This window comes from Lipotes vexillifer, unplaced genomic scaffold, assembly GCF_000442215.2.
Source record: "Lipotes vexillifer unplaced genomic scaffold, Lipotes_vexillifer_v1.1 scaffold683, whole genome shotgun sequence".
NCBI lineage: Eukaryota > Metazoa > Chordata > Mammalia > Artiodactyla > Lipotidae > Lipotes > Lipotes vexillifer.
Window position 1 is genome coordinate 469727 of NW_006779881.1, and position 25605 is coordinate 495331.

The 25605-nt window shown below is 42.5% G+C and overlaps 2 protein-coding genes across 3 annotated transcripts in view; both read right to left on the bottom strand.

Moving 5' to 3' along the window:
* Positions 1-12385, bottom strand: part of PPIH (peptidylprolyl isomerase H) — a 17330-nt gene extending 4945 nt beyond the window's left edge. The window contains exons 1-9 of one of the 2 annotated variants that reach the window (XM_007453013.1): positions 12250-12332; positions 11841-11905; positions 11505-11528; positions 11186-11230; positions 10939-10981; positions 6788-6880; positions 3450-3537; positions 2913-2953; positions 2023-2112 (exon numbers count right to left, since the gene is read on the bottom strand). In XM_007453013.1, coding sequence (XP_007453075.1) covers positions 2044-2112; positions 2913-2953; positions 3450-3537; positions 6788-6880; positions 10939-10981; positions 11186-11230; positions 11505-11528; positions 11841-11905; positions 12250-12315 — 534 coding nt within the window. In that variant the 5' untranslated portion in view covers positions 12316-12332 and the 3' untranslated portion in view covers positions 2023-2043. Of the gene's footprint in view, positions 1-2022; positions 2113-2912; positions 2954-3449; positions 3538-6787; positions 6881-10938; positions 10982-11185; positions 11231-11504; positions 11529-11840; positions 11906-12249 lie in introns of both variants that reach the window. The other variant, XM_007453012.1, reaches the window with a different exon arrangement.
* A 3804-nt stretch (positions 12386-16189) lies between these two features.
* CCDC30 (coiled-coil domain containing 30) overlaps positions 16190-25605 on the bottom strand; it is a 90888-nt gene continuing 81472 nt past the window's right edge. The window contains exons 11-14 of the mRNA XM_007453026.1: positions 24791-24927; positions 23650-23764; positions 16619-16686; positions 16190-16367 (exon numbers count right to left, since the gene is read on the bottom strand). Coding sequence (XP_007453088.1) covers positions 16190-16367; positions 16619-16686; positions 23650-23764; positions 24791-24927 — 498 coding nt within the window. The remainder of the gene's footprint in view (positions 16368-16618; positions 16687-23649; positions 23765-24790; positions 24928-25605) is intronic.

Genomic DNA, 25605 nt, shown 5'->3' on the forward strand with positions numbered 1-25605 from the left:
ATTCCTGCCCTGGCATTTGCTCACACCAGTTCCCTGCCTAAAATGCCTGACATTCTCCCTCTCTATTAATTCATGTAATAAATTTTAACTGAATGCCTGTAAGTGCCAGATGCTGTGAACACAAAGTAAGTCACAGATGGAGGTATACACAGTCATTAAGATGGTCTGGTATTTGACTAGATCTCCATTTGAAAAAAAGGCAGAGTCCAGAAAAATAAATTCTAGATAATTTTGTAAGTATACAAATAAAACTGTAGAAACATTAGAAAAAATACAGAAGGCATTATGATTGAGGTAGTAAGGACCTTCTTAAACAAGATAAAACACAACACAAGGGAAAAGATTAAAAATTTTGATCTCATGAAAATTTAGAACTTCCGTTTAAGAAAGGATATCACCAAAGTTAAACCCACTGCCAGTTTTTTCTTAAAATATATTCTAGACAAAATGGTCAAAACATGTAAAGAACTAAGACTCAGAATGTATAATTATTCAAATCATTGAGAAAGGTAAAATAAAATATTTGCTACAAACATCTTATAGCATATTATATCAGTTTTGTTTTGTTTAAATACAACAGAGTTTTACATGAATGGAGGAGGAAAAGTCTTCCAGACATAAGATCAAATGGAAATAAAGTGATGAACAAACAGTATGATGCCATTTAGGAAAAACAAAACCTCCCAAAATTAGATGGGCAAAGACAAGGCCCTGTGGACATACATCAAACTGATGAACAAGTCACCTCTGAGGAGAGCAGTGGGATGGGGATGTGGCTGGGGGTGAGCTGTTAAGGGGAGGGCCTTAACTGTTTTCTGGGAAAATTTTCATACCTCATTTCAGGAGATGATGTTGCTTTCATAACTAAAAATAAACAATCAATGAAATATGTGAACCTGGATTGGATTTCTTGTTTTAGAGCTAAAAAAAGTTACTTTGTGGACAACTGAGGAAGTTTGAGCATGTACATTAGACAGTACTATTCTGATTATGCAGGACGCTCTTATTTTTAGGAGTTGCTGCTGAAGTATTCTGGGGTAAAGTGTCAAGAAGTCCTCAACTTCCAGATGGAAAAGAAATGAAGAAAGGGAAAAGAAGGAAAGAAGGAAGAAGAGCAGGAGAGGAATGGAAATGGGAGGAGAGGGAAGAAGGGAAAGAAACAAATGTCAAAGTAAAATGATAAAACAAGAATGTTAAACATTGGCGAATCTAGGTGAAAGGTAGATAGGTGTTCAATGTACTACTCTTCCAACTTTTCTGCAGGTTTGAAAATTAAAGAAAAAAAGAAAAGAAAGGCAAAGCGCTACCATCCTTTACCCAGCTGGAAGTGATCAATTTCTTTCTTGAACTCTTATTAATCCTTAACAACATCACTCATATTACTAGTGATCACCTCTGAGAATGTGTTTTATTCTCCATAAGCTCCTAAAGGGTGGAGGCATCTTTCAATTCTTTCCCCCATCCCCATGCTCAGAATGGTGCCCAGCACAGAGCAGGTAGTGAGTGACAAGTCCGGGTAGGAAGTGAGTCTATATAGGCTGAGAAATGTGTCACATTCACCTGTGAGGCTGGCAAATACAAAGGGGCTGGAACCGCAGCGTCGGTTCTGACGAGAGGCATGATAGGGGTGTCTCCTGGCTGCCCAGGCTGGTCCCAGAAGGGAGTGACCCAGAGATGGAGCCAGGTCTTCATAGCAGGACTACTAAATGGAACTAGAGTCTAAGAGTGCTGTCAGAAAGTGCCTGATGGTTTTCAGGTTGATACTTTGTAAACTATAAAGTGTTAGAAAAGTAAAGTGTCCTACCAACCCTTTCTCTTGTGATGCTTAGGGTGACCCGAGGAGACACGTATTATCACCATTTGGCAGATGAGAAAACAGGCTCAAGAAAGGGAAGTGACTTCTCCCAGGGCACGCAGAGAGGAAATGGGCTCAATCCCGTGTTTTCAGGTCTAAAGTTCTTTCCACTAGACCATGCTACCTTCTCTGGGGTCCTGACTCCTGCTCAAGAAAGACACACTTACCCGATTCAGTCTTCCTCTGGACTACATCTCTCCACACTGTGAGATCACCACAGGCAGCTTGGGTTTATTGTTGGGGCCTGTGGGAACATTCTAGGAGAGAAAGCACAGTGGTGACTCCTCCACTCAGACACTCCCCCACCACACACTTACTGATGCCTGCAGGCCCCTAGGCTAAGGACTCAGAGCTTACAGGCTGATCTGACAACAGTCTGTAGCCTAGCAGACAGGGGAAGAATATAATACATATCAAAGAGAAAATGTACCACATTTAGAAAACATCAAATCCATGACATGTAACAATGTAGTAAGTCATAAGAGAGAGTTGTATACGGGGTGAGGAAGCAACTAAACTGCTGCTTGCACAGGCCAGGGAAGAATTCACAGAACAGGGGATATTTGAGCTGGGCCCAGAAGGATGGATGGGATCCCACCAGGAAGAAAAGAAGGGAGAACACCTCGGTAGAGCAAACAGCCTGAGCAAAGACTTGAGGGCTGGAAGGAGCAAGAGGCAGGGACGTGTATGCGTGTTTAGAGGAGGGCTCGTAGCCTGACGGGACTAGAATGCGGAAGTAGCAGTGGCAGAAGGGGTCGTGGAGAGGGAGGCAGGGACCCGATCATGAAGGACCTTGAGTAAAATGCTGAGGAGGATTTTCTCAACTAGATGGAGGAGACAGCAGAGGCCAAAGCTCAGTAGGCACTGCACCGGAGAGGCTGAGGGCCCAGAACCCTTGGGAGGTACATGATCTCTCCTCCCTATCCTCCTCCCTGAAACTGGAAGAGTGAAGCCTGGGCCTAACCAGAGCCCACTCACGGTTCTCCCGCTCCTCGACACTAGTGAGGCAGTACTAGGCCAGAATGGCCGAGAAAGAGGAGATCAAAACAGGACTCACCTCAATCTTTCTCATCACCAGAAGTCCATCAATGATTTTTCCTGTGGAAAGAGTATGAGCTGGACTTTATTACTCTCGTTTGCACAGTACTTTCTGGCCTCCAAGGCCCATTCTCAGCCATTATCTCATTTGATCCTCAGACTAACATCAGAAAATTAATATTCAGTGGAAGTGAAATGTTGCCCAAGGTCACAGGTGGTTAAGTAGCAGAGTTAGGGCTCAAAACTAGGTCTGAGCAATTGCAAAGCTCCACTATACCATGCTGCCTCTGTGTGGTATTTCTTAAGTGCTACCATCCCCCCTCAGACATACCTATTGCCCAGGTGGTTACTCACTACATCAGATGGCCCCTTCGTCCTCCCCTCTAGCTCTCTAACCACAAATCCTCCCCACCTCCCATGGCTTCCACCTTTCCTACTACTACCCAGGGCAGTTACACCTGACGAGCACTCTTGGTACAAGAGTGAGGGGACCAGTTCCATAGGAAGTTCCACTCTGGGTGAATTGGGCTTGGACTAGGACAGGAATAGGACTCACCAAACACCACGTGCTTCCCATCTAGCCAATCACACTTAGAGCAGGTGATGAAAAACTGGCAGCCATTGGTACTGGGACCACTGTTTGCCTGATGGAAACCAAATATACTTGCAGTGAGTTTTCCTGGCCATGTTAGCCAAAGGACAAAACTCCCCAAAAGAGCCTGTAGCCCTGAGTCCTCCATGCTTTCTTTCAGCAAACTTGACTGAGCATCTACTATGAGCTAGGACCCAAGGATACAGAGAGGAACAGAATACAGAGAGGAAGAGAATACACAATTTCTGCCCTCCTACAGTGTGAATTTTTATAATGGGAACAATTGATTATAGAACCAGATTTGCTGTATTTAGTCCAAAACCAGTAATAACTGGATTACACTTACAAATTAGGTACCAGCTGAGAAAAAGCCTGTTGCCTGTGCCATAAGCTACTTTGTCTGAATGACTCTGTACTGTCCCTTAACAATGGTAATAAGAAAATTTAAGGGGCAAGAAGCTGCTATGCTAGTGCTATGCTAGTGCTATGCTAGATAAAAAGACTACAATTAATCAATGACATTTGCTTTCTACAGCTACACCCCAAATCCTTTATTATTGAATTTTATCGGTAAAAGTTTTTTAAATCAAGAATCTCAAATTCTTCAGCCATACCCCTTCCCTTTTCCTCCCTTGAAATTGTCTTTATATCATTATATTTCACAATACATTATAAAAGAACAGTCTATAATTACAACGCAAAGCAATCAGCAAACCCACATCATGTTTCAGCAGCACTGCCTTACCACAATGTCTGTGTAACTATGTGAGTATTCCAATGCATACTTACATTATTTTGGAAAAAAATTAATGGAAAATGGAAAACTGAAAGAACTAGTACTATTAAGAGGACAGGTCTCATCAAAGTAATAATACAGAGGCAACACTGGAAATCATTAGATAGGTCACTAGCCTTAACTGGATGCTTAATGGAATTAAATTGGTTGAGTCTGTGTTCAACACTGAAGGAATAAAAATGTATATGAAATACATTAAAGACATTGTCTAGGGATAAGCTCTAATTAGGGATGTCACATTATACTTTAGAAATTCCCCATGCGAGACGAGGCTATTTGGGGTTTTTGTACATGTATGCAGGAACATCTCACATATGAAAGCAAGGGACATCCTGAGCCAGTCAGAATAGACCTACACTCTGGAATTGCCCTGAGGAGTGGAATTGACCACTCCTCAGTGGTCCCAATTCTTCCTTCCTTCCTCCCTCCCTTCTTTCTGTTTCTTCTATCTATTTATCTATCTTGTTGCTCAATGTATAAACATTTACTAGCAAGAAGACAGGAAAACAGTCAGACAACATGTGTTTTTAGCTCAGGGAACTCTCTGCCCTTAGCCACTCACTTATCCATTCTTCCAGGAAGGATAGCTTACTGGTTTAGGGAATAAGCTCTGGAGCCAGACAACTGAGCTTGAATCCCAGCTCCATCACTGACTGGGATCTAGTTTAGCCACATAACCTCTCTGTGCCTCGGTCTCCCCATTTGTATCTATCTCAAAGGAATAACAAGAGAAGTAAAATGAATTAATGCAAATAAAGTGTTGTTGAGTATGTGCTCAACATTAGCCTTTATTCTGATTATTTTTCAGTCATTCATCAGTATCTGCTCAGCACCTTGCTATATCAGGTATTAAGGCTTGGAGATCAATGAGACTCAGTCCCTGCCCTTGAGGAACTCATTATTTAGTGGAGGATGGAAGCAAAAACAATTATGCTACAAGATGTGTGACAGCACAACTTAACTAGTGGCAGCCTGAAGGGAGCAGAGACGAAGGCTGCCTTCCATTTTCTGACTCCTCCCCAGATGCTAACATAGTGGCATGCAGTCCTCACGGCGATGATCCAAGCCCACTTAGGCCACTTCGGCACTCTTTACCCATGCTTGCCCAGCCTCACTTTCCTAAAAGAGACTTGTACACTCTTTGCTATGCTAGGCTCACCCAATTATTATGGCAGCCTCCTAACTTCTCTCTGCCCTACCCTCTCCACTCCTGTCTTCCATTCACACTGCAGCCAGGGTCTGTGTTTTAAAACACCAAGTTGATCAGCCCTGCTCAAAAAAGTGCATGGCTCTCCATATCCTATAAAATAAGGTCCACATACCTCATCCTTGTTCTGGCATTTAAAGCCCTACACACACCTGCCCCTCCGGTGGTCTCTACTAGTCATTCCCTCCCCCATTCACATCACTTTCCTCACTTTCTGTCCCTTGCCCATGCCACCCTGCTATTTCATGGTCACACATCTTTTGTCTAGGCAGTTTGCTTGACTTGAAATGCCATCTGGTAGAGAACTTATTTGGATCCTTGCAGCAATTACTCTCATTCCTTGGGGCCCTCACAGTACTTTTACAAACACTGAGATACCCTCCCCTTATTACACTGATGGCATGAATTATACTATACTGGACCCATCATTCTGCACGTGCAATTCCCCCACTAGAAGTTAAATGTCACGAGGCCAGGGATCAGGCCTGTATCCTCATGCCTTACCATGAGGCCTGAAACAGTGTATGTCAACAATCTTTATTTGATGAATGGCTGAGCAGATGAGTAGATGAGTAGAACAGTGGGCAAGCAGGACAGAGAATGTGTGCATGTAAATATTGGGTCTGGGGGAGTGAGACTTGGCGCACTGACAGAAGGAAATGGGTGATCACAGGAGGGAGGGAGAGGCTTGAAGAGTGAAAGAGAAGCAAGGTGGGAGGGGGAAGGGGAAATGAGGAGTGAGGGGTGAATAAGGGCAAGTGAAGGGGGAGCGAGTGGGGGTGTGTAGATGAGGGGCTGAAGGAGGTGGGCAGGGGGATGGTGAAAGGGGAATGAGATGGGTGAGTGGGGTTATAAATGGGAAGGAAGGGTACTGGGATGGGAGTAGGAGGAGTGGTGAGTGAGCTGAAAGGGGTGACCAGCCAGAAGGCAGTGTAAACGAATGGGTGCTGTGAGAGTTCTGGTGAGTAGTGATAGGGGTGTGAACACTGGGTCTTGAAAGCACAGCTGGCTACATTCTAAGCAGCAAGGCTGAGGGCCCAACCACACGTTCTGGCTCAAACAAAGTAAGAAAACATATATCAGAGTTCAATTTTGGCTCCCCAGCCTGCTAGTGGATCCAGCCCAACAAAATCAAACCAGATTGAGGAAAGAGGTGGGCAGTACAGAGGTGAATCCTGGGTCAAGCAAGGGAAGGAAAACATTTGCTTCCATCCCAAGAGACAGCACTGGGCCTCAAGAGTGACCCAGAAGTCAGCTGGCTATAAATCTAGCCCAAAACCTTGACTGGTCCCAACTTACCATGGAAAGCAAGCCTGGAGCTGAGTGTCTAAGCTTAAAATTTTCATCTGCAAATGGCCCCCGGTAGATACTGGCGACTCCAGTACCATCTCCCTGAGCAGAGAGAAGGGAAGTGTTAGCAACTTGTGAGCACTGGCCCCTAGAGCCCAGAGGAAGCAGTTGCTGCACCCCAAGCCTCACTGCTTTAAAGTCCTCTTACTCTTGCAGGTCACTTTGGGAGCCACACCTCTTTGACCCTATCTTGCAATCAAAGCCACCCCCATCCAAGGAATGTGCAGCCCACAACCTGGCCAGGGCATCTCATGAGCTGGAAAAAAAACAACAGGTCACAGCTGGACCTCTAGAAAGATAGGCTAAGACACAAGCAAAGCAGAGGACAGCAGTACAGTGATCACATACATAACTGATGCCTCGATGCCCTTCCCAAAGGCTCTCATGCCTACAGTCATATAAGAGAATCTATTTAACTGTCTATGGCTCCACTCCCCCAACTATGCAGGTGGGTGGGCTCTTGGAAGTGTAATCTATACAACAGGATACCACCCTCCTGGTCAAAGTTGAAGTCAGGGGAGGTCCAGGGGAGGATGCCTAACTCATGCAGGGCCAACTAGAGTTCCTTCTCTGGGAAACATGAAGTAGAATAGCTGCTCTCTTGAGGTTGAACTTGTATCATGTAAACCTGGAAGCTGGAGATAACTATCTTCTTCAAGGTGGACTGGAGAAGAGAAAGAGAATGCAACACATGTGTAGAGAGTGCTAGAGAAACAGAGAGAAGGGACTCATTGGTTCTGTGGCTCTCTAGTTCCTAGATCTATTTCTTCCTCTGGGTTCCAGGAAACACCTTGTCATAAATCCCCAATTTATGCTTAAACTAGCTCTGTTTGTGTTATCTCTTTGCTCTTCCAGTAACTCTGTGGAATAAGCATTATCAGCTTCCCCATTTTTCAGGTGAGCAAACTTAAGTCAGGGTAATAAAGCAACTTGACCAAGGCCATATTTGCAGTACCTTAAATAGAATCTCTGGGGTTTAAAGGTAATATCGAGAGAGTGCCAAAAGACCAATCTCTCCCAGCCAGTTAGTAAAGAAAAAGAATATTAGGACTTCCCTCGTGGCGCAGTGGTTAAGAATCAGTCTGCCAATGCAGGGGACACGGGTTCAAGCCCTGGTCTGGGAAGATCCCATATGCCGCAGAGCAACTAAGCCTGTGCGCCACAATTGAGCCTGTGCTCTAGAGCCCGCGAACCACAGCTACTGAGCCCACGCGTCACAACTACTGAAGCCTGCGCACCTAGAGCCCGTGCTCTGCGACGAGAAGTCACTGCGATGAGGCCACACACCACAACGAAGAGTAGCCCCTGCTCACCGCAACTAGAGAGTAGCCCCCGCTAGCCTTAGCTAGAGAAAGCCCGCACACAGCAATGAAGACCCAACGCAGTAAAAAAAAAATTAAAAAAATATTGGGTACATGATGGAATGTGAAAACACTGACCTAGTATAGAATCAAGGGGCCCTTACTGGAGCAAAGACTACTAAAGGGAATTAACATAAGCCAAGGAAGAAAAGAAAACTCTCAAATTCAAATTGTTATTTGACTAAAAATTATTGGGACTTTCCTGGTAACGCAGTGGTTAAGAATCCGCCTGTCGGTGCAGGGGACATGGGTTCGAGCCCTGGTCCGGGAAGATTCCACATGCTGTGAAGCGACTAAGCCCGTGCACCACAACTACTGAGCTCGCGTGCCACAACTACTGAAGCCCATGTGCCTAGAGCCCGTGCTCCGCAACAAGAGAAACCACTGCAGTGAGAAGCCCGTGCACCACAACGAAGAGTAGCCCCTGCTCGCTGCAACTAGAGAAAGCCCACATGCAGCAATGAAGACCCAACGCACCCAATAAATAAATAATAAATTTATTTTTAAAAATTATCAATAAAACCAAGCTCTGTATAGTGGAAAGACTGGATTTGAGTTTCAGATCTATCATTATTGAGCTGGGGAAGTCACTTCCTATCTCTGAGCCCCAGTTTCCTCAACTATCAAGTGAGGATGCAATCACTTCCTATCTCTGAGCCCCAGTTTCCTCAACCATCAAGTGAGGATGCAATCACCTACTCCTTATACCGTTGCCATAAAGATCCAATTAGTGTCTATGAGAAAAGAGTTTCGCAATCCATACAACACTATGTAAACGTAAGCTATTATACCTTTAACTCCACATAAATATATACATACATAAATACAGAAGGAAAACATGTTCATTTCCAATTTCCCAATAAACCTAGAGAACAGAACAGTTACCACATCATCCTCTATATAATCATACTATCTACTGCACTCCAGAAGCCACAGTAGGGAAAATGACAAAATTAATCTGTAAGGCAAATAAGGGAAAGCAACTTAAATCTTCAATAACAGTGGGCAGATCAAATAGATTCATTGTCTGTTCATAACGGAATATTAGGTAACTATTAGAAAGATTGTTTTGGAAGAAGACAATGACAAGGGAAAATGCAGACAATTATCAAGCACAAAAAAGTTAAAACACATATATGATCTTAAGTCTGTTAAAAATAATATTTGACACACATATATATGCAATGATAAGACAGGCAGCTTTAAACTAAAATACCAAGAGTATATTCCTTGGGAGGCGAGATTCCTTGAGAGATGATTTATTTTCATTTCTGTACTTTTCTTTTGCAATCAGAAAAAAACCAAAAACAAATATTATTAAAACAAACAAATATTTTTGGTCCAACTTTAGAAGGTCTCAAATCCTGCTTCTTTTGCCTCTTGCTCATTCCATTTTTTCTGCCCTAAGGGTAGCTCTGAGTAATTGCTTCTCTCTGATGCTCAGCCTTCTGGCTGACCAACTGCTATCTAACCCTGGGGCTATTAGCTAGTGATCAAATGTGCCTGGCAAAGATTCTGGCAATGACCCATAAGAAGTTGGTCCTGTCCCTGCTAAGACAATATGGCAATATAGGAGCCTATGGGAAGAAAGGAAAGAAGGCAGAGAATAGCTTCTCAGCCCTCTTACCAGTCAATAAAAAAGTATATGGTCATCCCAAGCCCTACTATGATCAGTTGTGACCAGGTGTTGCAAACTTAAATGCCTACAGGGGCAGATGACATAAATAAGGGAAGCAAATGGTTTAATAATAAGGACATACCATGCTAAAGGGAGCAGTTACTTGACTCCAACCAACTGTTGCTGCATGAGAAATACTGGCCTCATGTACCCCTACTTTCCATATGTTTAAGAGAAAATTTTTCGGTTAAAATCTCTCAGTTTTGCAACATCAAACATATCTGTTTCTGATTCAGCCCCAAATTTGCCACTTTGTAAACTTACCTAGGTAGGAAAGAGAGATCTTAAAAAACTCCTGAGAGTCAAACTAAATTTACATATAAAGGAGAAAGAATGTCTCCCAAATCCAAGAAAACAGCATCATGACTAACCAAATGGTATTAACAAGAAAGATCATGCACAGAAGTGGGTGGGTAAGGAGAAAAGTGGGCTTAAGAAAGCGTAAATGTGGTTTATTCAGCACCTTCCAATGTTGGAGGAAGCGGAGGAGGCTTGATATGGGGATACATACAGTCTCGTCACAATAAAGTCATGCTTAGCAGTGAAGGATTAGTTCATTGGGTTCTCCCAGTGAATAGGGAAAACATCCTTCCAGAACTCTTGCTCTGATTCCTTTCCCACTAATGAACTTCTGATTAAAGAAAAACCTCAGCTTTCCAGAATTGGACAGGAGAATGGGGCATAAGCATTTAGCTCACTGGAAAGGGACTTAACAACCATTTAGAAAAAACAAACTACATCCGATTTCTAGCTAAATTCTATGTGACCAATTAATTTGGGTCTCTCATGGATCATCTACTGGTATGCTGGGAAAGTTCACTTTCTGGTCCTAAAAGGCTGAGATTTGAAAGTCAGTGACTCAAAGTGCTGATATCTGTCATCTAGTGATGCAGTGAGTAGTAGCCATCGAAGGACATTCCCATCCCCACCCTCTCCCCCATCAAACTTGGCCATTGTTCTCAAGCCTTAAGACTGGGTCCCTGAAGTAAAAACAGCAGCAGCTGCAATAACAACAAAAAACCAAACCTATAAGTCCTTAATAGGCAAGGAACAATACTTACATTAACAAAATCTCCACCCTGAATCATGAAATCTTTTATGACCCTGAAACAGAACAAAGCATCCTGAGAGAAGATTCTGCAGTTTAGAATAACATTGATTTCAAAATATAATGTTTATCACTTTGGCTTTTAATAAGTCTTCAAATCAGTTGCTGAGTTCATAAAAACATCCCTTCTCAAGATCTAAGAATTATCCTCCGTTTTGTTTTCCTAAAAGCCCCCCAGTATGGCTTGCCAAAGGCCTTACCTGTGGAAGGTGCTTCCTTTGTATCCTATTGGAACCCCATCTTTTCTATAACCAAAAAGAAAGAGACTTGGAATGATGACAGGTAATCAAAGGCCTTTCCAGTTTACCACACACCTGAACCAAAGAGACTCTCCTAAAGATGGTCAGAGAAGAGAGGTAAAGAAGACAAATGAACAGAGGATAGACCCGTGGGGGATTACCTTCTATTACTGCCACCAGCAATCATTCAAGGCCTGCCGGTGGTTCCCCAATACCTTCACTGCAGCCCCAGGACACCCCTCAGGAGAAAGCAGAGAACTCAACCACGTCTGAGACTGACCTGAATTCTCCAGTGCAGAACTGCCTGAAAGGGAAAGGAGTGAATGATTCAGTCACCATGGCATCATGAGTTGTGAGCGCTCCTAACCTCGGAGGGGAGGGCACAGGCATCGGCGCTAGCAAGCCCACCTACAGGCTAGTCAGATGTCCAGACACTCGGGAATACAGATTAACAACATAAATTGACACGGGAACAGTCAAGACTATTCAGAGCGATACCCAGAGGAATCAGACCTCAAGGGCAGTGAGTGGACGGACAGAGGCAGGCAGACGATTCCACAGACTGTGGCCCAGCTTCCGGTTTAGTTAATCCAGCAAAGCTGGAACATCTCCTTACCTAAAATTCTCGGCCGTCTTAGGCACAACGTCTGCAAAGAGCTCGATCTTCATGCGGCCAACTTCCTGCAACCGGCAGGAGACGGTCAGAAAGCCCAGTCCAAGCCCGTGAAGGCCTCACCGAGCAAGGAACCCTCCCTCCCACATGCCGCTTGGTCTCTCCCACTTCCGCCTCCAAAGCCTACGCTAGCTTTCCACCCAGTCCCTCCGCAAGCGGGGCGCCAAGACGGGCAAGACTCCTCCTTTTTCTCCCTTCCTCCCCAACCCCGCCCCGCAGGTCGGTAGGTTCTGGTCCAATTTCACTTTCTGGCTTTCCGAGTCCGTTACCCCTGGGGAAGGGATGAAATCTGCCTGTCAGACCCCGTGTACTTTCCCTTCGGCGGTGGGCTGGGTGGCTGCCAGGACCTCACCTGGCCGCCAATGCTGACATCAAAAAACACCACGGGATTGACAGGGCTTGAATTTGCCACCGCCATGGCTCCGACCCGGAAGCAGAAGTCCGGAGCGCGGGGTTACGGCGAACCTAGTCCCTGCTCTAAGGGTTTCGTCTCCGGCGGAGGCGCAGGAAAAGCCGACCGAGGCCAGGCCCCGCCCCCGGAAGTTCTCCGCCTCCAGCGCCAAACTGGGCGCTGCGTGGGTGGCCAGCGCCGCCTTCCGTACAGACCACCCGGACGTCAGCCAGCTGTTAGCTCACCTGACTCTCCCTGGGTGCTGAGCCGGGAGGAAAAACTCGGCATTTATTGCTCAAGGTCAACAGACATCCTACTCACTTGGCTACACAAAGTGCAGTACAAATTGTTCTCGCTCAGGCTAGGGGGCTTGGACTAGGCAGTCTTCAGGGTCCATATCAGCCTTTGAAATTGATCTATGTGAACCGTCATACGTGCGGTTTTCTACCCCTGTCCACTAGTGTGGAGCCCCACGGAAGCAAGAACTGTGTTCATCCTCAGCGCTTAGAACAGCCTGGCATATCAAGCTTGTTCCGTAAATACTCAGCACTTCCTTGAAGTCAGGACGCTAGGATTTTAATTCCAGTTCTCACACAGGCTTCCGCTTTCGTCACCTCCAAATCATATACCGCAGAGCAGCTAGAGCTTTTAAAATAAATCTGCTTATAAATCACTCCTGGTTCCCCATATTTAGCATAAAATCTAGTTTCTTACATAAAAGGCGTACCTTACATTATCTGGCCGCCACCTTCTTGGGCCTCTGGCCTTCTGTTCCTCGAGGTCATGGAGTTCCCATACTCTCTTTAGGGCCTTGGTACTAGCTGTTAACTGTCTTTAATATTCTTCTAGATCTTAATGGGGATGGGGAGTGGTCTTGTAGCTCAGGTCTCAGCTCAGATATCACTCAGGAACATTGCACCCAATCTAAAGTAGCCCTCCGTCACACTTTCAGATACATTACTGGTTTATTTTCTTCATTCACCATCCAAAATTTTATGGTTTCCCCACCTCACCTGCAGCCTCACACACATTTAACTCCATGAAAATGAAACCAAGTCCCCCTAAACCTGGTTCCTCTGCCAAGTTTATGAATAACATATTCAAACCTTTATTCCCTTTCTCATCCACCTGTTTCCATGAAGACTGAGGAGTACCAAAGAAAAGGCAGGACCGAAACTCAGCAGGACCCTGCAGGACACTCCCGTGTACAAAACCCTTTCCGTGTACCCCGTTTCTTGTTTGTAGAAAAAGGCTTCAGCCTCCCAGACCTTCCCTGAGTTACAAAGAGCAGATTCAAGCAGATACCAATTAAGGAAGTGAGGGAATGCAGAAACAACGGAAAAGCAGTCAAAAAGTTATAGTTCAATCACATTGCTGCACACCTGAAACTAACACAACTTTGTTAATCAACTACACTCCAATAAAATTTTTAAAAAATTACAGTTCAGTGATAAAACAGAGTCCTAGTTCCTTCTCATGGGATATACATAAAATCTGACACAGAAATTTTGAGTTCTGTAGGAACTAAGGCCCCCACCTAGGTGGAGGATGGTAACTACCTTCTGAGACTCCAGACTGGTGGGAACTAGAAGGTTGAGGATTGAGATTCCTGGAACACCACCCTGTTACCTCACCACCAATCGGAAGAAAGTCATACACCCTGAAGCCATCACTCCAAAAGATGCCTTTAAAAACTCTTCCCTGAAAACCACTGGGGAGTTCAGGTCTTTTGAGCAGGAGCCACCCATTCTCCTTGCTTGGCCCGTGCAATAAGCCTTCCTCTGCTCCAGATTCCAATGTTTGTTTGTCCTCATTGTGCTTCGGGCACATGCACTTGGGTTCAATGACAAAAACCGAGACTCTCCATGCCTGTCTTCACAGGTGTGCCCACTATTGAATAGCACACAGTAGGGATTCAATAAATAGATTCAGTGAATCCAGTGAATTGAATGAATTGGGTAAGGCTTAGATTCAATATCACAGCTGTTATTTTCTATATCCTTTGACCATACTTTCTAGTTCAGTGGTCTGAGGAAGCAAGGATTACACATAAAAATTCAGTGTGTCTCAACTTAAGGGGTCTTTTAAAAAATTTCTGGTTACTTTCTCTCTCCCCTTGGTCTCCCTCTCTACCTCCAATTGAAGGTGAAGAAGAAAGAGGAGGAGAATAAGGAGAGAAAGGGGCAGGAAGGGAAGGAGCAGCAGAAATCATCCTTCAGTATAGTTTTATACCAACTATTTAGAATAATTTTTAAAAAATTGATAATATCAAAAAAAATTGATAATATCCAATGTTGATGAGGTTGTGGAAAAACTAGTACACTCAAACTGCTAGTGAAAATAAATAATGATGTCTAGTATTTGTTAAGCTTTTACTAAGTGCTAAATACATGCTTCATTTCATTTGGTCCTCACAGCTCTATGGGATAGGAACTACCATTGCTCCTATTTTATGGATTAAGAAATTGAGGCTTAAAGGGTTCAACTATAGAAACCGTATGTTGACACAATCTTTTTTTAAAGTAATTCGACAAGTGACGTATCAAAACTATTAACATTTATATCTTTAGCCCAATTTTGCTGATCTTGTAAATGTGTTTTATGAGTACTCAAGAGAAGAAAAGAGCTACATCTACAAACACTTTCATCACAGCATAATCTTAAATAGTAAAAAAGTAGAAACAAAGGTCAAACAACAAGAGAATTTATAGGACATCAACATGATAGAATACCATGTGGCTTTTTAAAAAATTTATTTATTTATTTTTTTAATTTATTTTTTGCTGCACTGGGTCTTTTTTACTGCGTGTGGGCTTTCTCTAGCTGCGGCAAGCAGGGGCTACTCTTCGTTGTGGTGTGCGGGCTTCTCGTTGCGGTGTCTTCTCTTGTTGTGGAGCAGAGGCTCTAGGCACGCGGGCTTCAGTAGTTGCAGCACGCAGGCTCAGTAGTTGTGGCTCACGGGCTTGGTTGCTCCGTGGCATGTGGGATCTTCCCAGACCAGGGCTCGAACCCATGTCCCCTGCATTGGCAGGTGGATTCTTAAACACTGTGCCACCAGGGAAGCCCTACCATGTGGCTTTTGAAAGAATAATTATGAAGACTGTTGAAACATGGGAAAATGTTTTATGAAATATTAAATTTAAAATCAGACTATGAAAATGAATATACAATATGATAACCATTTAAAATGTATACATTTGAATAAGAACCAGAAAAGAATAAATGAAAATAGTTGTGTTAAGAATGTGGGCTTTATAGGTTTTTTTTTCCTCAAATATTTGCTTTAACATGATTACATTGTTTTTACTTTTAAATTAAAAAATAAATAAGAAAATACCCATGATAATAAGAATAGAAAGAATGCTGAATTAGCTGTATATGTGCTCTACTGAACAAAAACCTAATTAGGGACTTCCCTGGTGGTCCAGTGGTTAAGGCTTTGCCTTCCAGTGCAGGGGGTGTGGGTTCAATCCCCGGTTGGGGAGGTAAGAGCCCACATGCCTTGGGGCCAAAAAACTAAAACATAAAAAACAGAAGCAATATTGTAACAAATTCAATAAAGACTTTAAAAAAAATGGTCCACATCAAAAAAAAATCTTAAAAAAAACAATGGTCCACCAAAAAAAAATCTTAAAAAAAACCCCTAATTAAACCACTGAACTGAAGTCATGACATTGATCAATACAAGGCATTTGAGGATACCAAACAAACTTGAGAAATCCATTATTAGAACAGGTTTAATGAATTTATCAGCAATTTTGAAGACTCCTGGTTGACGTCCAGTGAGGATCTGTCGTAGCTCTTCTCCACGTCATGCTCCACCTTCACGCCCAAGCTTTAAGTTAGCAGCTTTGATCAGTCTAGTTCTAGACACCAGTGATTTTACAGCTCTGACTTGGCCTTATTCTTGGATGTGATGTATTTCTTTCAGAGAAGCCACGTTTATGTATCCAGCTTCAGAATTCTGTGAACACGAAAGAGACTCGAGGGACTTGGGGTTTACCATTGCTTCTTCTGACCTATGTTCTTCAGTTTCTTGAAGACTTCCAGCTGACTCTATCAAACCCGTTCCTGAAAAACTAAGAATGGCCATGTGTGAGGACTTTGTACAGACAGGATCTCTCGGCAGCACTTTGGGGTTACAGAGTTAAGGCATCAATAGAATTTCAACTTTTGCAGGATCTTAGTTCCTCCTTGGCAGTGAAAGCGTGGAGTCCTAACCACTGGACCACCAGGAAAGTCCCTGCTATGCTTTCTCAAGCCAGCAACTAGAACTAGCTAGGCAGCCATAACTCTCTGGCATGTGGATGATTGTCTTGATTATACTCACCTGGAGTTTGGTAAGGGCACAATTTTATTCAATACTTCAAATTCAGGGATGTCACTAATTGTTGGTTCCTAAAAGAAAAGAAAGGATGAATATTAAAAAAATTATAATGATAAGCCATTGGCGATACGATCCTAGAACTTATGCTTTATATATATTTTTGGTTAAAAATGTAATCCCTTCACCTTACACCTGTTAGACTAGCTATCATCAAAAAGACAAGAGATAACAAATGCTGGAGAAGATGTGGAAAAAAGGGAACTCTTGTGCACTGTTGGTGGGAATGTAAATTGGTGCAGCCACTATGGAGAACAGTATGGAGGTCCCTCAAAAAATTAAGAATAGAGCTACCATATGATCCAGCAATCCCACTTCTGGGTATATATCTGAAGGAAATGAAAACACTGTTCCAAAGGGATATCTGCACTACATGTTTATAGCAGCATTATTTACAATAGTCAAGATATGGAAGCAACTTAAGTGTCCACTGATAGACGAATAAATAAAGAATATGCATACAATAGAATACTACTCAACAAAAAACGAATTTTTTTAACAAAATAAGGAAATCCTGCCATTTGTGACAACACGGATGGAACTTGAGGTCATCAGGCTGAGTGAAATAAGTCAGACAAAGAGAAAGACAAATACTGTATGAACTCATATACACTTGGAGTTTAAAAAAAACCAAACTTATTGAAATAGAGACCAGATTTGTGGTTGTCAGGGATGGGGGAATTAGGTGAATGTGGTCAGAGGTATGAACTTCCTTTGTAAGAGAAATAAGTTCTGGGGATGTAATGTACAACATGATGATATACTTAACAGTACTGTATTGTATATATTGAAAGTAGCTAAGAGAGTAGATTTTAAAAGTTCTTGTCATGAGGAAAAAAATTGTAACTATATGAGATGATAGATGTTAACTAATCTTATTGTGATCATTTTGTAATACACATATATATCAAATCATTATATTGTACACCTTAAACTTATACAATGTTATATGTCAATTATATCAACAAAATTGGGGGGAAAACTGTAATCCCTAATACCTATAGAATATTTGGTAACTATACATGTCATACTTTCAACAACAAAAAACCAAACAACCCAATTAAAAAATGGGCAGAGGAGCTAAATAAACATTTTTTCCCAAAGAAGACATACAGATAGCCAATAGGCACATGAAAAGATGTTCAACAACACCAATTATTAGGGAAATGCAAATCAAAACCACAATGAGATATTACCTCACACCCATTAGAATGGCTGTTATCATAAAGGCAAGAAATAACAAGTGTTGGCAAGGATGTGGAAAAAAGCAAACCCTCGCAAACCCTCGTATACTTTTGGTCGGAATGTAAATTGGTGCAGCCACTATGGAGACCAGTATGGAAATTCCTAAAAAAATTAGGAACTACCACATGATCCAGTCCCACTTCTGGGTATTTACCTGAAGAATACAAAAACAGTAATTTGAAAAGCTATATGCACCCCTATGGCATTATTTATAATAGCCAAGATATGGAAACAACCTAAGGGCCCATCAAAGGATGAATGGATTAAGTAGATTATACATATATAAAAATGATATCTTGCCATCTGGGACAACATGTGTGGACCTTGAAGGTATTATGCTAAGTGAAATAAGTCAGACAGAGAAAGACAAATACCATATGATTTAACTCACATGTGGAATAATAATAATAAAAAAGAACAAACCAAACCAAACAAAAATAAACACACAGATACAGAGAACAGAGTAGTGGTTACCAGAGGGGAAGGTGGGGGAGGGTGAAATGGGCAAAAGGGGGATGGATGGATGGATGGAAACTAAACTTTTGGTGGTGAGCATGCTGTAGTATATACAGAAGTCAAGGTATAATGTTACACACGTGAAACCGATATAATGTTATAAACCAATGTTACCTCAATAAATAAAATTATTTTGAAAATAATAACTAAATGCCATACTTTTTATGTTAGTGCTTTTCACAAGCCTGCTTTTATATCCACTTTTCTACATGAATTACCTCGTATTAGCTGATATAATCATTCCATTCTATTTGACGAGCTCTTAATACTCTGGTAAACATTTTCTGTCCCTTTAAATCATAAAAAAAAAAAGTAACTGTTTTGAGCTCCATTACTTTAAGAACCAAATATTCTTTCTCAGAAAAATGTAGACCAAAACAGACCAAAGGCCTACTCACAGAGCATATAAAGACCATGTCAGAAAATGCGGGTTTTATTCTGAAGACTGTGGGAAATCCTTGCAGTGTTGAGTCATCGGCTCAGACTACATGTATTTTCTAAAGACCCCTCCGGCTATAGACTATGAGAACCATAGGACTTCAAAAGACAAAGCCTGGGAAGATGGGACAGGGGAGATGAGATGTGTTTTTCCAAGCAAATACATGATTCAGGGGAGGAAACGTCAGAGCTTTTGGGGAAACAGTGAATAGGCTAGTTTCTTTTGATCAGGTTTGTCAGAAAGGTATTTGGAATATGGAAAGTTTTTATGTGGCTTCAGTTCTGGTTTAGACATCAATAACTCCGGAAGCCTTCCCTAGCCACTCCAGACAGGTCGAGACACCACTCCCCCTGCTTCCTCAGCATTCTAGGCCTACTGCTCTTGTAGAACTTAGCGCGTGGCAGTTGCCAGTTAAATGATTCTCATTCTCACTGGGCACGAGTTCTGGGAAGACAGAGAGTATCTCTTGTTCACCATCATATTTAAACCATATGGGAAACAGCATGAGGCCTGGCACACTGTATATGGTCCATAAATATGTGTTGAATGAATAAACTTCGTCTTGTAGACAAAGGGAGTCTCTGAAACTCTTTGACGTGAAGTACCATGAAATCAAGCAGTGTTTCACAACGATGGGTCTAGTGGCATGGGCGGGGCAGATCAGAAGGGGAGGAGAGATTGAACGGAGATGAGTTAAGAAGTTGTTGCAGTGACCCAGGTGCTAAGTATCTGGGATGCAATGGGTAACAAGATGGGCAGAGTTCCTGCTCTCTTGTAGTGTATAAGCCAACTGAGAAGAAGGATGGAATTACAATACAGGCAGCAACATGGTCTATATTACAAAGGCTATGTCCCTGGTTACTCCAATGCCCCTGCAAGGGAAACAGTTGACGTGGAGTATTATGAGATAGTGGCTAAGAGCAGGGACCAGAGAGTGCTGTTTTCAGTCCTGTTTTTCTATTTATCAGCTATATGACCTTGGGCAATGATGTCACTTCACCTCTCCAGGTCTCAGATTCTTCAACTGTGTAAATGGGAATGACAGGCTTTTCACATAAGATTATTTTGTGGATTACAGGAGACAATATACATAAAATGCTTAGACCAGTCCCAGGCACATAGTAAGCACCCAACGAATGTCAACCTGTCACCACTGTAGCCCCAAGAAAGGAAGCGACCTAGGATATGTCTGATCTCAGGGATCTATATACTGATCTATTTGCATATGTGGTAATCACTGAGAATCAACAGATCTTGGAAATGTAAGCAGTAGCTATGTGGCCTTTGACATATCATTCAACTTCTCTGGGTTTTTTTCTCCCTCCTGTGTAAAATGAGAGGTTTGGATTGGAGGATGCTTAAGATTCTAAGTTTATAAACAGTTTTGGAGTTTATTCCAATAGTTGTCAAGATGTTACAACTTGGTACCTTTGTCACACGTGGGATATTGAGCTTGATATACTGTAGTTCTGACCCATGTGACATTTCTTATCTTGATTTGATGACAATATTGTGGATCTCAAAACTATTGGTCCTAAAAAATACTCCTTTAAGGCCTGTAACTCAGCACCAACAATACTATAGTATTTATTCACGTATGTGTCTGTCCTTTTCTACTAGACTGAAGGTCTCTGAAAACAGGAACTATCTTCCATATTCCTAGGACCTATCACAGTTCTTGGAATTAATAAATTTCTGTTGAGGGCTTCCCCAGTGGTGCAGTGGTTAAGAATCCGCCTGCCAATGCAGGGGACATGGGTTCGAGCAATGGTCCAGGAAGATCCCACATGCCGCAGAACAACAAAGCCCATGGGCCACAACTACTGAGCCTGTGCTCTAGAGCCCGCGAACTACAACTACTGAGCCTGTGTGCCATAACTACTGAAGCCTGCGCACCTAGAACCCGTGCTCCGCAACAAGAGAAGGCACCGCAATGAGAAGCCCGCCTGCCACAACTAGAGAAAGCCCGCGCGCAGCAGTGAAGACCCAACACAGCCAAAAATAAGTGAATAAAAATAATAAAGTTCCCATTAATAAACAAATAAATGTTTGTTGAATGAATGATTAAGTAAAAGAGTGAATGACTAGACAATTAAGAACAGTTGTAGCTCAAGCAAAGCCATAAACTATTGGAAATCAGGTCACAACATCTGGCAGTTCTACTTTTTTATTTTTTTAACATTTTTATTGGAGTATAATTGCTTTACAGTGGTGTGTTAGTTTCTGCTGTATAACAAAGTGAATCAGCTATACATACACATATATCCCCATATCTCCTCCCTCTTGCGTCTCCCTCCCACTCTCCCTATCCCACCCCTCTAGGTGGTGACAAAGCACCGAGCTGATCTCCCTGTGCTATGCAGCTGCTTCCCACTAGCTAGCTATTTTACATTTGGTAGTGTATATATGTCCATGCCAGCCTCTCATTTTGTCCCACTTACCCTTCCCCCTCCCCATGTCCTCAGGTCCATTCTCTACATCTGCGTCTTTATTCCTGTCCTGACCCTAGGTTCTTCAGAACCTTGTTTTTTTAGATTTCATCATATATATGTGTTAGCATATGGTATTTGTTTTTCTCTTTCTGACTTACTTCACTCTGTATCACAGACTCTAGGTCCATCCACCTCACTATAATTCAATTTCGTTTCCTTTTATGGCTGAGTAATATTCCATTGCATATATGTGCCACATCTTTATCCATTCATCTGTTGATAGACACTTAGGTTGCTTCCATGTCCTAGCTATTGTAAATAGAGCTGCAATGAACATTGTGGTACATGATCCTTTTTGAATTATGGTTATCTTAGGGTATATACCCAGTAGTGGGATTGCTGGGTCGTATGGTAGTTCTACTTTTAGTTTTTTAAGGAACCTCCATACTGTTCTCCATAGTGGCTGTATCAATTTACATTCCCACCAACAGTGCAAGAGGGTTCCCTTTTCTCCACACCCTCTCCAGCATTTATTGTTTGTAGATTTTTTGTTGATGGCCATTCTGACTGGTGTGATGTGATACCTCATTGTAGTTTTGATTTTCATTTCTCTAATGATTAATGATGTTGAGCATTCTTTCATGTGTTTGTTGGCAATCTATGTATCTTCTTTGGAGAAATGTCTGCTTAGGTCTTCTGCCCATTTTTGGATTGGGTTGTTTGTTTTTTTGATGTTGAGCTGCATGAGCTGCTTGTAAATTTTGGAGATTAATCCTTTGTCAGTTGCTTCATTTGCAAATATTTTCTCCCATTCTGAAGGTTGTCTTTTTGTCTTGTTTAAGGTTTCCTTTGCTGTGCAAAAGCTTTTAAGTTTCATTAGGTTCCATTTGTTTATTTTTATTTCCATTTCTCTAGGAGGTGGGTCAAAAAGGATCTTGCTATGATTTATGTCATAGAGTGTTTTGCCTATGTTTTCCTCTAAGAGTTTTATAGTGTCTGGCCTTACATTTAGGTCTTTAATCCATGTTGAGTTTATTTATTTATTTATTTATTTATTTATTTATTTATTTTGCGGTATGTGGGCCTCTCACTGTTGTGGCCTCTCCCGTTGCAGAGGCTCCGGACGCTCAGGCTCAGCAGCCATGGCTCACGGGCCCAGCCGCTCCGCGGCATGTGGGATCTTCAATAGAGAGTTCTGCCTATGTTTTCCTCTAAGAGTTTTATGGTGTCTGCCCTTACATTTAGGTCTTTGATCCATTCTGAGTTTATTTTTGTGTATGGTGTTAGGGAGTGTTCTAATTTCATTCTTTTACATGTAGCTGTCCAGTTTTCCCAGCACCACTTATTGAAGAGGCTGTCTTTTCTCCATTGTATATTCTTGCCTCCTTTATCAAAAATAAGGTGACCACATGTTTGTGGGTTTATCTCTGGGTTTTCTCTCCTGTTCCATTGATCTATATTTCTGTTTTTGTGGCAGTTCTACTTTTGATAAAATCTGCAAAACAACTCAAGAACTTGGAAATTATCACCTTTCTGAGACCAACCATGATGCTGGTCTTAACGCTCATAGCAATAGTGCCCAATAAGCAGGATCTACTGTGAAACATCCTAGGAAGAAACGCCTAGCAGGTGATACACGCCAGGGAAGAAAGCAAGCAGCCTCCATCCTGGAGTCAGAATGCAACTCTGCTTACTGAAGTCCCTCTGGCTGACAGCTCACCAGCCAGACTCTGGACCTCATGACAACAGAGACTTATTTGCTGCAGCTCTCTGGACTTGGCTACTTGCCAGCATGTTTTTTTTTGTAACATAATTGCTTTTCTCTGACTGAGATGTTCTCCTTAGGCTTGACTCCTTGCCAGACCAGACTAGCTTCACTTTACCTTTCTGAGCCTCAGATGGGCTCATCTCTCAGATGGGGCAAGAATAATACATGCTAAACAGGATAGCTGAGAAGGAGGCATCTGTGTGAGGACATTTAACATCCGTTCATTCTCAAATATTTATGGAGTACCTGTCCATAGATACAATGGCATATGAGATGCAACCCTTGCCCTCCAGGATGTCGCTGCTGAGATGATGAGATAGAGAAGTGAAAAGGTGACGACAATACAGTGTGTTAAGGAAGAAGCTAGGAGGCACACACAATTTGCTTTGGGATCACACAGGAGGAGCACGTTGAACAAAAGCTGACCCAGTGAAGAGCAGAGTTGGTCAAGAGCAATCTCAAGGCCTGCTGCCCCTGTGTGCAGCCAGCGAGCCTCTTTGCTGCAGTCCACCATGAGGCCAAGTGCAGGCTACAGCTACATGCACAAGATGAAGGAAGGTGAGAAGAGCAACCTTACCTCCCCTCTGCGGATCTGGACGCTCCTTATGATTCGCTCTAAGAGACCAACCTGCTGGATGAGCCGGAGACTGTTTTCTTGTAGCTGCTTATTTTCTTTATCCAGGAAAAGTACTCTAAGGATGGCATAAATCAGGGGCATAACTAAACATGCCTGTATCCTTCCTAAAAACTCTCCCCCATTTCCCACTAGCTCTGAGTCTTAGCCCACTGCCAGATTTTAGAACTGACTTTGCCAGAATATTTCCCACCATATTCCAAGACCAAGTGAAAAATGAATAAGCCTCTGGCTTGTACACCATCATTAAATACATACTGAGACCAGAGACACACTCCATGCAAGAATATGAAAGGCACAATTCCAGCCCTTGAGAAACTTAAGGAAGGATACGATCCCATTTAGGGGAGGGACTCTGCATCCCTTCAAACGCTGTTCATCTGGTTGCATCTGGTTCATACACAGCCATACGTTGTGTATGAACACTGTTCATACACAGCCTACATCTGGTTCTGATCTCAGTCATCCCATGCTTTTGTTTCAGTAGTAGTAGAAGTAAAAATAGTAGTAGCAGCAGCAGCAGTATTAGCAACAGCCGCAGCAATTTACCAAGTACTTCCTATCCACACGGTAAGCACTTAAAACTTTTCATGTATTAGCTCCTTTAATCCTCACAACAACCCCATAAAAGAGAAACTGTTACGAAGCCTATTTTGCAGATGAGGAAACTGAGGCTCAGGGTGGGGAAAGTAACTTGTGTAGGAAGATAAAACCAGAAAGTCATTGAGCTGGGATGCCAGCCTGCTTCTCTCTTGGTCTACACCTTGATTCCATAGGTGCCAAATGATAAACGTGAGTGTCAACACACACAAAGGGAAGGGCCCGAATGAGCAGAGCTGGGTCCTCAGGAGGCAATGTTGCCGTGAAAGAGCCTATCTGAATGCCCAGCCCACCTTCTCCATGATATTTTTCTCTTTAATTTCACAACTCTGCCACTTGTATGAACTGCTAAAAACAGCAGAATGGCAGAGAAACAGTTATCAGATAGGCCACAAACTCAGAGGACTACCTCTGGAAAGATCTCTTAGTGGAGGGAGAAACCTCTTCTTTGTGGAGCTCACAGGTGACTCAGGCAGGCACCCACCTGCTCTGGACCGAAGATATTATCGATTTATTGCCGTGGATCAATTCCTCTTGCTCTGTGAGCTGCTCCAGAAGTTTCCTCTTTTCTAGGAGCAGGATATCATTTTGGGTGGTGATCTGGTCCTGGAATGCCTTCTCCTAGGGATAATAAAGCCCCCTAATTACCCCAGAAGGAAAAATAATCACACATTTAAGAGCATCAGCCTGTTTCTAAACTCTGACAGCAAATTGCCTTGTGAACTTCTTTTCTCCTGTCTTCTAGTCTGTCTTTATCTGTTTGCTGAATTGTCAGCTAGATGGTTCTTCTATTTATCTTGGTTATTTTATGTCATGTATTTTGTTTGGACATTTACTCATTCTTTTGGGTTAACATTTAAAAATATCTGAACGCTCAACTCCCAGTAAGGTCCCAGTGCTCTCATCTGTATTCTAACTCTATAGGTATCGAGTCACTAACAAATACAACTGAATTCTCTGAATCTCCATATTGAGAAAGATTTCCATGTAACACATTTCCATCTGCTTTGTAGTTATAGTCTTTTTAAGGCAAAGGGAGGAAAATGGGAATCTAGCCACCTCAACTGACAACCAATGTCAGGGTCTCAGTTGGCTTGGCAAGTTCAGCATGTAAACCAGGTACCGAGAATATTCTTGCAGTGATGATGCTGAAATGATCTCTAGCTTGACACCATGTTTCATTATCTACCAATGTTTTCCCTGCAAGCAATAGCTAGTGAAGTTATAGCTAAAATGATAAAGGATTATATTTTGTGAAAAAACACTAACATTCTTATATTGAGTCAGCAGATATTAGTA